Source organism: Hemitrygon akajei, chromosome 17 (genome assembly GCF_048418815.1).
Source record: "Hemitrygon akajei chromosome 17, sHemAka1.3, whole genome shotgun sequence".
Classification (NCBI taxonomy): Eukaryota; Metazoa; Chordata; class Chondrichthyes; order Myliobatiformes; family Dasyatidae; genus Hemitrygon; species Hemitrygon akajei.
Genome location: NC_133140.1, coordinates 91,549,175 through 91,564,292, shown reverse-complemented (window position 1 = coordinate 91,564,292; position 15,118 = coordinate 91,549,175). Strand labels below are relative to the sequence as shown.

At 43.0% G+C, this 15,118-nt stretch overlaps 1 protein-coding gene across 1 annotated transcript in view; it reads left to right on the top strand.

The window, feature by feature from the left end:
- Nucleotides 1-15,118, top strand: part of tat (tyrosine aminotransferase) — a 149,474-nt gene that overhangs the window by 2,544 nt on the left and 131,812 nt on the right. The window contains exon 4 of the mRNA XM_073070550.1: nt 8,529-8,596. Within this exon, the coding sequence (XP_072926651.1) occupies nt 8,529-8,596 (68 nt within the window). The remainder of the gene's footprint in view (nt 1-8,528; nt 8,597-15,118) is intronic.

The following is a 15,118-nucleotide window of genomic DNA, read 5'->3' as shown; positions in this document are numbered from 1 at the left end:
ATTTTGTATGCTTCAATGAACATAGAACATGGAATATTACAGCACAGAGCAGGTGCTTCAGCCCACGATGTTGTGCTGACCTTTTAACCTATTCTTTCCTACCACATAACCCTCCATTTTTCTATCATCCGTGTGCCTATCTAAGAGTTTCATAAATGCCCCTGACATATCTGCCTCTACCACCTGTCTGGCATGCATCCACCGTTCAGTGCAAAAAAAAATTAGCTCTGACATCCCCCCTATACGTTTTTCCAAACACCTTAAAATGATGTCCCCTTGTATTATACATTTTTTCCCTTGGACAAAGTTTCTGGCTATCCACTCTATTTATGCCTCTTATCTTGTACACCTCTATCAAGTCACCTCTCATCCTCTTTCACTCCAAAGAGTAAAGCCCAGATCACTCATTCTATCTTCTTAAGACATGCCCCCTATTCCAGGCTACATCCCGGTAAATTCCCTCTGCAGCCCCTCTAAAGCCTCTATATCCTTCCTATAATGAGGTGACCAGATATGAACACAATATTCCAAATGTGGCCTAACCAGGGTTTAAAGAGAGGCAACATAACCGTACAACTCTTGAACTCAATCCCTGACCAAAGACAGCCAACAAACTGTATACCTCCTTGACAACACTAACAACTTGTGCAGCAGCTTTGAGGGAGTTGTGGACTTGGACCGCAAGATCCCCATTCTTCCACACTGCCAAGTAACCTATCGTTTCAAATTTGACCTTCCAAAATAATTCCAAAGGAATGTCTCAGATTGCATCCACAACATTTTGGAGAGGGAGGGGGAGCAGCCAGATGTCTTGGTACATATTGGTGCCAATGACATAGGAAGGAAAAGCAATGAGGTCCTGAAACGAGAATTTAGAGAGCTAGGTGGAAAGCTGAGAAACAGGACCTCCTGGGTAGTAATTTCTAGATTACTACCCATGCCACACGCCAGTGAGGGTAGAAACAGGATGATTTGGCTGATAAATGCATAGCTGAGAAGCTGGTGCAGGGGGCAGGGCTTCAGGTTCTTAGATCAATGGGATCTCTTCTGGGGGAGGTATGTCCTGTTCAAAAGTGACGGGTTGCACCTGAACCCGAGGCGGTCCAATATTCTTGTGGATAGGTTTGTTAGGACTATGAGGACGGTTTAAACTAACTTGGTAGGGGGGTGGGAATTAGAGTAAAGGGACTCAGGGAAGGACAAGATGGTAAAAGTGTAAAGATAGTGTGCAGTCAGTTTGTCAGGAAGGGCAGGCAGGTGATGGGACTTAGTTGTAGCCAACAGGCTGAGTATTAATTAGGGATGCAGAATCAAAAAGGAAAACAAATACGGTACTTAAAATGTATCTAAATGCGGGTAGTATAAGAAATAAGGTGGATGATCTTGTTGCAATATTACCGATTGCCAGGCATGATGTTGTGGCCATCACTGAATCATGGCTGAAGGATGGTTGTAGTTGGGAGCTTAGTGTCCAAAGTTACAAGTTATATCAGAGGGATAGTAAGGTATGCTGAGGGGGTGGTGTTACTCTACTGGTAAAGAATGGCATCAAATCAGTAGAAGGATGTGACACAGGATTGGAGGATAATGTATCATTGTGAGTTGAGTTGAGAAACTGCAAGGGTAAAAGGATGTTGATGGCAGTTATATACAGGCCTCCCAACAGTGCCTGGGAGGTGGACCACAGGTTACAACAGGAAATAGAAAAGGCGAGTCAAAGGGCAATGTTATGGTAGTTTGGGAGATTTTAACATGCAGGTTGATTGGGAAAATCAGGCTGGTAATGGGTCTCAAAAGAGCGAGTTTGTTGAATGCCTAAGAGATAGGTTTTTAAGAGCAGTATATTATTGAGCCTACTAGAGGATCAGCTATAATGGATTGGGTGTTATGTCATGAACCGGAGGCAATTAGGGAGCTTAAGGTAAAAAAAAACCCTTAGGAACCGGTGATCACAATATGATTGCATTCACCTTGAAATTTGATAGGGAAAAAGTAAAGTCTGCAGTGAAGTAAGGGAAATTACAGTGGTATGAGAGAGGAGTTGCCCAAAGTAAATTGGAAGGAGCTGCTGTCAGGGATGTCAGCAGAGCAGCAATGGCATGCATTTCTGGGAAAAATGAGGAAGGTGCAGGACATGTGTATGTCCAGTTACTATTACAAGGAGAAGGTGCTCAAAAAGCTGAAAGACTTAAAGGTACATAAGTCTCCTGGACCGGATGAACTACATCCTAGGGTTCTGAAAGGGGTAGCTTTAGAGATTGTGGTGGCATTATAAATGATCTTTCAGAAATCAATGGACTCTCGCATCATGCCAGAGGACTGGAAAATTGCAAATGTCACAGCACTCTTTAAGAAAGGAGGAAGGCAGCAGAAAGGAAATTATAGACCAGTTAGCCTGACCTCAATGGTTTGGAAGAAGTTAGAGTCAATTGTTAAGGATGAGGTGATGGAGTACTTGGTGACACAGGACAAGATAGTAAAAAGTCAGCATGGTTTCCTACAGGGAAAATCCTGCCTGACGAACCTGTTGGAATTCTTTGATGAGATTACAAGTAGGATAGATAAAGGGGATGCAGTGGATGTTGTATATTTGGACTTTCAGAAGGCCTTTGACAAGGTGCCACATATGAGGCTGCTTACCAAGTTAAGAGCCCATGGTACTACAGGAAAGTTACTAGCATGGTTAGAGCATTGGCTGATTGGTAGGAAGCAACAAGTTGGAATAAAAGAATCCTTTTCTGGTTGGCTGCCAGTGACTAGTGGTGTTCTGCAAGGGTTGGTGTTGGGACCACTTCTTCTTATGCTGTATATAAATGATTAAGATAATAGAATAGATGGCTTTGTTGCCAAGTTTGCAGCTGATACGAAGTGGAGGGGCAGGTAGTGTTAAGGAAACAGGTAGTATGCAGAAGGACTTAGACAGATTAGGAGAATGGGCAAGAAAGTGGCAAATGAAATACAATGTTGGAAAATGCATGGTCATGCACTTCATTAGTAGAAATAAATGTGCAGACTATTTTCTAAACTGGGAGAAAATCCAGGAATCTGAGATGCAGAGGGACTTGGGAGACCTTGTGCAGAACACCCTGAAGGTTAATTTGCAGTTTGAGTCGGTGGTGAGGAAGGCAAATGCCATGTTAGCATTCATTTCAAGAGGTCTAGAGCAGGGATGTGATGCCTGAGGTTTTATTAGGCACTGGTGAGGTCTCACCTTGAGTATTGTGAACAATTTTGGCCCCTCATCTTAGAAAAGATGTTCTGGCATTGGAGAGGGTCCAGAGGAGATCACAAGGATGATTCCAGGAATGAAAGGGTTATCATACAAGGAACGTCTGATAGCTCTGGGTCTGCACTTGCTGGAATTCAGAAGGATGAGGGGGGATCTCATTGAAACATTTTGAATGTTGAAAGGTCTAGACAGAGTAGATGCGGAATGATATTTCCCATGATGGGAGAGTCCAGAACAAGCCTCAGGATAGAGAGGCACCCTTTTGAAACAGAGATGCGGAGAAATTTCTTTAGCCAAAGGGTGGTGAAATTGTGGAATTTGTTGCCATGTGCAGCTGTGAAGGCCAGGTCATTGTGTGTATTTCAGACAGAAATGACAGATTCTTGATTGGACATGGCATCAAAGGTTATGGGGAGAAGGTCAGGAACTGTGGTTGAGGAGGAGATAGAAAAAAGGATCAGCCATGATCGAATGGTGGAGCAGACTCAATGGGCCAGATGGCCTAATTCTGCTCCTATGTCCTATGGTCTTAAAGTCTATAAATCATTTCTCAGAGCATCTCTGCATCTTGTCAATGTCCCACAGCAACTTACATTAAGACCTCAAAGGAAGTCATCTTGGTATTACTGCTAGTGCCACGCAACAGTGAGTACAGGAATAGAGTGAGGTGAAGGATAAATGCATGGTAAGGGATTGAAGCAGGGGGCAGGGATTTAGATTTCTGGATGATTGGGACCTTTTTTGGGACAGGTGTATCCTGTGAAAAAAGGATGCATTGCACTTAAATCTGAAGGGGACCAATATCTTGGCAGGGAGGTTTGCTAAGGCTATTGGGGAGACTTTAAACTAGAATTGCTGAGGGGTAGAAACTGTACTGAAGAGATGGAGGAAGGGCTGGTTGGCTTACAAATAGAGAAAGCTTGGAGAAACAGTGCAACAGGGAGGATAGGCAGGTGGTAGAAAGGGATACGCTCAGAATGATGGTTTGAGGTGTGTCTATTTTAATGCAAGAAGCATCATGAACAAAACAGAGGAGCTTAGAGCATTGATCAGTACTTGGAGCTATGATGTTGTGGCCATTACAGAGACTTGGATGGCTCAGGGGCAGGAATAGTTACTTCGAGTGCCAGACTTTAGATATTTCAGAAAGGACAGAGGGGGAGGCAAAAGAGGTGGGGGTGTTGCACTACTGTTCAGAGATAGTGTCATGGCTGCAGAAAAGGAGGAAGTCATAGAGGGATTGTCTACTGAGTTTCTGTGGGTGGAAGTTAGAAACAGGAACAGATCAATAACTCTACTGGGTGTTTTTTTTATAGACCACCCAATAGTAACAGGGACATCAAGGAGCAGATAGAAAGACAAATTTTGTAAAGGTGTAATAATAACAGGGTTGTTGTGGTGGGAGATTTTAATTTCCAAAATATTGGTTGGCATCTCCTGAGAGCAAGGGGTTTAGATAGGGTGAAGTTTGTTAGGTGTGTTCAGGAAGGTTTCCTGACACAATATGTAGATAAGCCTACAAGAGGAGAGGCTGTACTTGATCTGGTATTGTGAAATGAACCTGGTCAGGTGTCAGGTCTCTCAGTGGGAGAGCATTGGAGAGGGATAGTAACAGACAAGTTAGGAAAGCGTTTAATTGGAGTAAGGGGAAATGTGAAGCTATCATGCAGGAACTTGGAAGCACAAATTGGGAACAGATGTTCTCAGGGAAATCTACGACAGAAATGTGGCAAATGTTCAGGGGATATTTGCATGGCGTTCTGCATAGTTATGGTCCAATGAGACAAGGAAAGGATGGTACGGTACTGGAACCATGGTGTACAAAGGCTGTTGAATATCTCGTCAAGAAGAAAAGTTTACAAAAGGTTCAAAAAGCTAGGTAACGATAGAGAGCTAGAGATTATAAGGCTAGCAGGAAGGAGCCTTAAGAATGAAATTAGGAGAGCTAGAAGGAGCCATGAGAAGGCCTTGGTGAGCAGGATTAAGGAAAGCTCCAAGGCATTCTACAAGTACGTGAAGAGCAAAAGGATAAGATATGAGAGAATAGGACCAAACAAGTGTGACAGTGGAAAAGTGTATATGGAACCAGAGGAGATAGCAGAGGTACTGAATGAATACTTTGCTTCAGTATTCACTACAGAAAAGGATCTTGGTGATTGTAGGGATGACTTACAGCAGATTGAAAAGCTTGAGCATATAAACATTAGGAAAGAGAATGTGCCGGTGCTCTTGGAAAGCATGATGTTGGATAAGTCTGTGGGACCAGCTGAGATGTACCCTAGGCTACTGTGGAAGGCGAGGGAGGAGATTGCTGAGCCTCTGGCAATGATCTTTGAATCATCAATGGGGGCGGGAGAGGTTCTGGAGAATTGCAGGGTTGCAGATGTTCCCTTATTCAAGAAAGGGAGCAGAAATAGTCCAGGAAATTATAAACCAGTGAGTCTTATTTCAGTGGTTGGTAAATTGATGGAAATGATCCTGAGAGGCAGGATTTATGAACATTTGGGGAGGCATAATATGATTAGGAATAGTCAACATGGCTTTGTGAAAGGCAGGTCATGCCTTATGAGCCTGATTGAATTTTTTGAGGATGTGACTAAACAAGTTGATGAAGATAGAGCTGTAGGTGTAGTGTATATGAATGTCAGCAAGGCATTTGATAAGGTAGCCCATGCAAGGCTTATTGAGAAATTAAGGAGGCATGGGATCCAAGGGGACCTTGCGTTGTGGATCTCGAATTGACTTGCCCACAGAAGGGAAAAATTGGTTGTAGACAGGTCATATTCTGCATGGAGGTTGGTGACTAGTAGTGTGCCTCAGGGATCTGTTCTGGGACCCCTTCTCTTCATGATTTTTATAAATGACCTGGATGAGGAAGTGGAGGGATAGGTTAGTAAATTTGCTGATGACACAAAGGTTGGGAGTGTTGTGGATAGTGTGGAGGACTGTCAGAGGTTACAGCGGGATATTGATAGGATGCAAAACTGAGCTGAGAAGTGGCAGATAGAGTTCAACCCAGATAAGTGTGAGATGGTTAATTTTGGTAGTTCAAATATGATGGCAGAATATAGTATTAATGGTAAAACTCTTGGCAGTATGGAAGGTCAGAGGGATCTTGGGGTCCGAGTCCATAGGACATCAAAGCTGCTGCACAGGTGGACCCTGTGGTTAAGAAGGCATATGGTGCATTGGCCTTCATCAACCATGGGACTGAGTTTAAGAGCTGAGAGGTAATGTTACAGCTATATAGGAACATGGTTAGACCCCACTTGGAGAACTGGGCTCAGTTCTGGTCTCCTCACTACAGGAAGAATGTGGAAACTATAGAAAGGGTGTAGAGGAGATTTACAATGATGTTGCCTGGATTGGGGAGCATGTCTTATGGGAATAGGTTGAGTGAACTCAGCCTTTTCCCCTTGGAGTGGCGGAGGATGAGAGGCGACCTGATAGAGGTGTATAAGATGATGAGAGGCATTGATCGTGTGGATAGTTAGAGGCTTTTTCCCAGGGCTGAAATAGCTAACACGAGAGGGTACAGTTTTAAGGCACTTGGAAGTAGGTACAGAGGAGATATCAGGGTTAAGATATTTTATGCAGGGAATGGTGAGTGTGTGGAATTGGCTGCTGGCAATGGTGGTGGAGGCAGATAAGATAGGGTCTTCTAGGAGACTCCTGGATAGGTACATGGAGCTTGGAAAAATAGAGGGCTATGGGTAACCCTAGGCAATTTCTAAAGTATGTACATGGTTGGCACAGTATTGTGGGCCGAAGGACCTGTATTATGCTGTAGGTTTTCTATGTTTCTATGTTTCTAATAATCTTCCACATTATCCACAACTCCACTAATGTTCGTTGAGCTGAGAAAGTTGAAGCAAAAATAGAGGTTATAGCAAGAAAGTCCAATAGAGAACGTGGACACAAAGTGTGGAGAAGGTCTGATGACTGAACTGCATTTACATTATTGCAAGAAGCCTCCCAAGAAAGGTGAATTAAGTCAGGAGAGAATATGGATCAGCATATTAAATTGTGATTGAACACAGAACATAGAACAGTAGTCAAGTCAAGTCAAGTCACTTTCATTGTCATTTCAACCATAACTGCTATGTACAGAACATAGTAAAAATGAGACAACGTTTTTCAGGACCATGGTGTTACATGACACAGTACAAAAACTAGACTGAACTACGTAAAAAACAACAGAGAGAGAGAAAAAACAACTACACTAGACTACAGACCTACCCAGGACTGCATAAAGTGCACAAAACAGTGCAGGCATTACAATAAATAATAAACAGGACAATAGGGCAGTAAGGTGTCAGTCCAGGCTCTGGGTATTGAGGAGTCTGATAGCTTGAGGGAAGAAACTGTTACATAGTCTGGTCGTGAGAGCCTGGATGCTTCGGTGCTTTTTCCCAGACAGCAGGGGGGAGAAGAGTTTGTATGAGGGGTGCGTGGGATCCTTCATAATGCTGTTTGCTTTGCGGATGCAGCGTGTAGTGTAAATGTCCGTGATGACAGGAAGAGAGACCCTGATGATCTTCTCAGCTGACACCACAGGACGGGACCTTTTGCCTATCATATTGTGCAGAATTAAACACCGAACTAAACTAATCCCTCTGGTAACACAAGTCTTCATTCTCTTCATTCTTTGCATATTCATGTGGCTACATAAGAGCCTCTTCAATGCTTCCATGTTATTTGCCTCCACTACCATCCCTGGCAGTACATTCCAGGCACCCACCAGTCTGTGTAAAAATTTTTTTTGCCTTGAACTCCGCCCCCCCCCCACCCACCTTAAATGCACATCCTCTATTGTCTGTCTCTTCTGTCTGTGCTCTCATAATCTTATACAGTTCTATCAGGTCTGCCCTCAGCCTCCCCGCTCTGGAGAAAACTACCCAAGTTTGTCCAACCTCTCATCTTAACACATGCCCTCTAAACCAAGCAGCATCCTGTTAAACCTCTTTTGCATCCTCTGTAAAGCTCCCATGTGCTTTCTATAATGGAGTGAACAGAAATGAACACTCCAGATGTGACTTATAAAACTGCAATGTGATATCCCAACTCAAACTCAATGTCTTGACTAATAAAGGCATGTATGCCACATGTCTTCTTTACTATCCCATTAGCCTTAATTTAAAAGAGTACTGATAGTACACCAGCTCAGGTTTCCCAAGCAGAAGGAGGAGAAGAAATCCTTATTCTATTTTCTTATGTTCCTGCTACTCACTGTTTACTTGTGCAAAATGAATAAGAATTTAAAGTGCATCCAGGCTCATTTCTTCTGTTTTTTATCTAGGTTATCAAAGTAGCAGGGATGCAGTGGCTAATTTCTACAGCTGTCCTGAGTCACCATTGACGGCAAAGGTAATGACTGGAAGCATTTACATTGTTGATAGGGAACAGCAGAGTGATGGGGATTATGGGAAAATACACTATTGAGACTGTGGGGGATTGGAGGGCAGAGCAAGATGTCTGAGAGTGGAAAACAAGGTGATAGGGAGGGAGAGAGTTGAGGGAATCTTGTCATTAGGGGACTAATTAGGGGACCCTTTGACTACATGTGCAGTGTGGAGGTTTAGAAGATTGCAGAGTGATGGTTTCTGGAAAGGAATGGAGTGGTTAACTGACAGTGTATCAGTTAATAGATGACTAATCTAGAGGCATAGACCTGAGTTCATATTGAACCACTGCACTTGTAAAATATAAATTCATATTTAGTCTGTAACATTAATCATTTGGAATTAACCAGGCCATTAGTAATGCTGACAACAAAATCTACTAGATTGTCATAAAGACCCATTTGGTTTATCCCCTTCTTTCAAGTGAGGAATTTTTCAACCCTTACCCAGTCTGATCTAACTCTGAGTCCAGCTTCACCAATGGCTTTGACTCTGGGATGACTTCACAAGCCAGACAGTTATCAAAGATAATTATAAATTGGCAATAAATGCTGGGGAGAGCTTAAACTGGGTTGCCTGGGGGTATGGAAAGTAGAGTAATAGAGTATTGGCTGATTAGCAAGAGGCAATGAATGGGAATAAAAGGAACCTTTTATGTTTGGCGGTCTGTGATTAGTGATGCTTTACAGGGGTCTGTGTTGGGACTGCTCCTTTTTATGTTATATGTCAATAATTTGAATGATGGACTTGATGGCTTTGTGGCCAGGTTTGTGGACAATACAAAGATAGATAGAGGAGCAGAGAGGCTATAGAAGAACTTAGACAGTTTAGAAGAATGGGCAAAAAAAGTGGCAGATGGAGTACAGTGACAGGAGGTATGATCGTGCACTTTGGTAGAAGAAATAAAAGCATGGACCATTTTCTAAATGGAGAGAAAGTTCAAAAATCTGAGGTGCAAAGGGTCTTGGGAGTCCTCATGGTTAATTTGTATGTTGAGTAGGTAGTGAGAAAGGAAAATGCCATGTTATCATTCATTTTGAGAGGATTAGAACATAAAAGCAAGGATGTAATGTTGAGACTTTATAAAGTACCGGTGAGGCATCACTTGGAGTATTGTGAGTTGTTTTTGGCCCCTTATCTAAGAAAGGATGTGCTGACATTTGAGGGGGATCAAAGGAGGTTCACAAAAATAATTTCGGGATTGAAAGGCTTGTCATATGAGGAGCATTTGATGGCTCTGAGCCTGTACTCACTGGATTTCAGAAGAATGAGGGGATACCTAATTGAAACCTATTGAATGTTGAAAGTCCTCAATGGATTGGATGTGGAAAGAACATTTCCCATTGAGGGGGAGTCTAAGACTAGAGGACACAGCCTGAGAATAGCGAGGCATCCTTTTAGAACAGAGATGAGGAGGAATTTCTTTAGTCAGAGAGTGGTGAATATGTGGAATTTGTTGCCACAGGTGGCTGTGGAAGTCAAGCCATTAGGTATCTTTAAGGCAGAGGTTGATAGATTCTTGATTAGTCAAGGTATGAAGGGATGTGGGGAGAAGGCAAAAGATTGGGGCTGAGAGGGAAATGGATCAGCCATGATGAAATGGTGGTGCAGACTTAGTGGGCCAAATGGCCTAATTTTGCTCCTATATATTATGGTCTTATGGTAATAGGTCAAAAGATAGAGCTACTGGTGTAAAGATAAATGCAGCATATACAGAGAGACTGTGAAGAAATATAAGCACTGGTCTGAAATGTGTCTAATGCAAGAAGTATCAGGAAAAGAGATGATGAACTTAGGATATGGATCCGTACATGGAGCTACTATGGTGTGGCCTTTTGACAATCAAGTCTCTATAATGGGTTTTGATATTTCAAAAGGGACAATGAGAGACATAAAAGAGGTGGGGAGTGGCATTGCTAATCAGGGAAAGTATCACAGGGTCAGAAAGGGAGGATTTTGTAGAGGGATCGTCTACTGAGTCAGTGTGGGGGAAAGTCAGAAACAGGGTGGGAGCAATTATTCTATATTATTCTGTAGACCCCTCCCCCCAATAGCTTAGGGACATTGAAGAGCGGATCAGGAGGCAGATTTTGGAAAGGTGCAAAAATAACAGAGTTGTTAACATTGACATCGAAGAATACAGCACAGGAACAGGTAATTCACCCATAATGTTTTGCTGAACCAGCTAAAAAGCAAATCATAAAAACACCCAAACATCGTAAGCCACCCTACCTATGCCATGTTAATATCCCTTTATCTTCTACTACCATATCAGGCAATACATTCCAGGCATCCACTACTCACTTAGTAAAAACTTACTTCTCACATCCCCCTTGAACCTACCCTCTCCACCTTCAATGCATGCCTTCTGGTATTAGACATTTTGACCCTGGGAAACAAGATACTCTCTGTCCATCTATCTATGCCTCACATAATCTTGTAAACCTCTATCAGATCTCCCCTCAGTGCCCGATACTCCAGAAAACAACCCAGATTTATCCAACCTCTCGTGATAGCATATGTCCTCTAAACTAAGCAGTGTTCTGGTGAACCTCTTCTGAACCTTTACCAAAGCCTCAACATTCCTACTATTGTGAGAGACCAGAACTGTATGCAATACTCCAGATGTGACCTAACCAGAGTTTTATAAAGTTGCAACATAACCTCCCTTCAACCACTACCCTCTGCCTTTTATGTGCAACCAGTTCTGAATCCAAATAGCCAATTCGCCGCTGATCCCATGCATCTTAATCTTCTTGCTTAGCCTCCCATGAGGGACTTTGTCAAAAGCCTCACTAAAATCCATGTAGACAACATTCTCTGCCCAACCATCATCAGTCTCTCTTGCCACCTTGTCAAAAAACTTAATCAAGTCCGTAAGGCACAACAAGGTAGTCGGTAAGTTGATGGAGAAGATCCTGAGAGGCAGGATTTATGAAAAAGGCAGGCCATGCCTTATGAGCCTGATTGAATTTTTTGAGGATGTGACTAACACATTGATGATATTAGAGCAGTAGATGTAATATATATGGATTTCAGCAAGGCATTTGACAAGGTATCCCATGCAAGGCTTATTGAGAAAGTAAGGAGGCACAGGATTCAAGGGGAAATTGCTTTGTGGATCCAGAACTGGCTTGCCCACAGAAGGCAAAGGGTAGTTGTAGACAGGTCATATTCTGCATGGATGTCGGTCACCAGTGGTGTGCCTCAGGGATCTGTTCTGGGAACCCTACTCTATCCCATACACAAAGCTATGCTGGCCCTCCTTAATTAGGCAATAGGTTTCCAAATACTGATATATAGAAACATAGAAAACCTACAGCACAATACAGGCCTTTCGGCCCACAAAGCTTTGCCAAACATGTCCTTACCTTAGAAACCTATTAGCCCTCTATTTTTCTAAGTTTCATGTAACTATCCAGGAGTCTCTTAAAAGACCCTATCTTATCCGCCTCCAGCACTGTCGCTGGCAGCCCATTCCATGCACTTACCACTCTCTGCGTAAAATACTTACCCCTGATATCTCCCCTGTACCTACTTCTAAGCAGCTTAAAACTGTGCCCTCTTGTGCTAGCCATTTCAGCCCTGGGAAAAAGCCTCTGACTATCCACACGATCAATGCCTCTCATAATCTTGTACACCTCTATCAGGTCACCTCTCATACCACGTTGTTCCAAGGAGAAAAGGTCAAGTTCACTCAATCTATTCTCATAAGGCATACTCCCCAATCCAGACATCATCCTTGTAAATCTCTGCACTCTTTCTATGGTTTCCACATCCTTCCTGTAGTGAGGTGACCAGAACTCAGCACAGTACTCCATGTGGGGTCTGACCAGGGTCCTATATAGCTGCAACATTACCTCTCGACTCCTAAACTCAATCCCACAATTGATGAAGGCCAATGTACCATATGCCTCCTTAACCACAGAGTCAACCTGTGCAGCAGCTTTGAGTGTCCTATGGACTTGGACCTCATGATCCCTCGGATCCTCCACATTGCCAAGAGCCTTACCATTAATACTATATTCTGCCATCATATTTGACCTACCAAAATGAACCATCTCACACTTATCTGGGTTGAACTGTATCTGTCACTTCACAGCCCAGTTTTGCATCCTATCAATGTCCCACTGTAACCTCTGACAGCCCTCTACAATATCCACAACACCCCCAACCTATCCTATCTCTAAGAATTTTCTCCAGCAATTTCTCCAACTGACATGAGATACACTGGTCTTTTTTTCCCCCCAGGATTTTTCCTTGTTCCCTTCTTATATAGAAGTGCAAGATTAGCCACTTGCCAATCCTCCGGGACCTTGCCTGTGGCCAGAGAGGACATAAAGATATTGTTCAAGGGCCCAGCAGTCTGATCTCTTGCGTCTTTCAATAACCTGGAGTAAATCCCATCATCCTTAATACTCCTTTGGAGGCCCAACACTTCCTCCTCTTTGATATCTAAATGCCCTAATGTATTTATACAGTCAGCACTGAATTCCTGGTCCTCCATATTCTTTTCCTTGGTAAATACTGAAGCAAAGTACTCTTTAAGTACCTCACTCACTTTCTCTGCATCCAAGCAAATGTTACCTGCTTTATCTTTAAGTGGTCCCCTCCTCTCCCTAGTTATCCTTTTATTCAATGTATGTATAGAATGCCTTTGGACTCAACTTAATCCTACTTGCCAGGTTTTTTTCATGGCTGCTTCTGTCTTTCCAAATTCCCATATTTAGTTCTTTTCTGGCTTCTTTGTACTCCTCTGTGCTTGCCAGAGAAAAGATATTTCCAATTAACGTTTCTTAGTTCCTGCCTAATGCCCTCATAATTTGTCCCACTCCAATTTAAAACACTCCCACAATGATCATACCTATCCTTATCTGTAGCTATCCTGAAAGATAAGGAGTTGTGGTCACTGTTTCCTAACTGTTCATCCACTGAAAGGCTGAAAGGTCAGTCACCTGCCCATGCTCATTACCCAATACCAGGTCCAGTATGGCACCTTCTCTTGTTGGATCATCCACATAGTGATTTAAGAAACCTTCCTGGATACACTTAATATATTCTGCCCAATCTAAACCTCTTACCATAAGAAGGTCCCAGTTTATATTAGTGAAGTTGAAATCCTCCATGACAACAACCCTGTTATTTTTACACTTATCCTTAATCTGATTACTTATTTGTTCCTCGATGTCCCAGTGGCTATTCAAGTACCTGCAGTTCACTTCCATTAGTGTGATTGCACCCTTCCGATTCCTGAATTTCATCCAAATGGACTCAATGTTTGACCCCTGTATTATGTCTCCTCTAAGTGCAGCTGTGAAATTGTCCCTGATTAATAATGCAACTCCAGCCCCTCTTTTACCTCCTCCTCTATCTTTCCTAAGACTTCGAAAAGCTGGCACATTAATCACCCATTTTTTCCCCCTCTCTCAACCAAGTTTCATTAGAATAGATTTAAACACCAGAATCTAACATCATCCTGCTTTTCTTCACACAAGTGTAGAATGTTTGGAGTTTTCCTTAATCTTATTTTCCAAGGCTTTTTACTCCATTCCTACCTGCACTGGCCTGTGGCACAGGGAGTAATCTAGAGATTACAACCTTGGATGTCCTTCTCTTCAGCCCCTTTCCTAACTCTATATACTCACTGCATAGGACCTCTTCCCCTTTTCTGCCTATGTCATTGATGCCAACATGCACCATGACCTCTGGCTGTCCCCTTCCCCCATGAGACTATCCTGCAGTTGCTCAATACATCATGGACCGTGAGGCAACACACTATCCTGGTGTCTCTTTTAAGGCCATAGAATCTCCTCTCTGTCCCCCTAACTATTGAGTCCCCAATAAGTACTGCACTGCCTGACATTACCTTCCCTGTTGAGCCTCAGAGCCAGCCATAGTGCCAGCAGGCTGGCAGCTATTACTGTGATCTAATGGGTTATCTCCCCTGGGAATATCCAAAAGGGTACCATATAATGCGAGGGTACACTTTTGTTGAGGGGAATGGCCACAGAGGAACCCTGCAATGACTTCTTAATTCGCTTACCTGTCCTGATAGACACCCATTTACTGTCTGAAGCCTGTATTCTGGGTGTGACACATCTATAGTATCTTTGGCTTCCTGAATGATCCTGAGTGCTTACAACTCCAGCTCCAACTCCTTCACCCAGTCAATCAGACGCTGAAGTTGGGTGCATTTCACGCAGATGTAGTCATGAGGGGAACTATAAGGTATCCCAAGTTCCCACATCTGACAGGTGGAGCATTCCATCCTGACTGCTCTATACTAAAAAAGAAAAAGGTTTGCCTCTTTTTAACTGTGCCTCTGCCTGTTTATGCTGAAGCTTGTTAAACCAAAACCTTAACACTCACACTCAAACAATGGCCATTCCACTTGAAGCTACCCTCCTTTTATTTGCAGCTGAGGTTACATAGAAACATAGAAAACCTACAGCACAATACAGGCCCTTCAGCCCACAAAGCTGTGCCA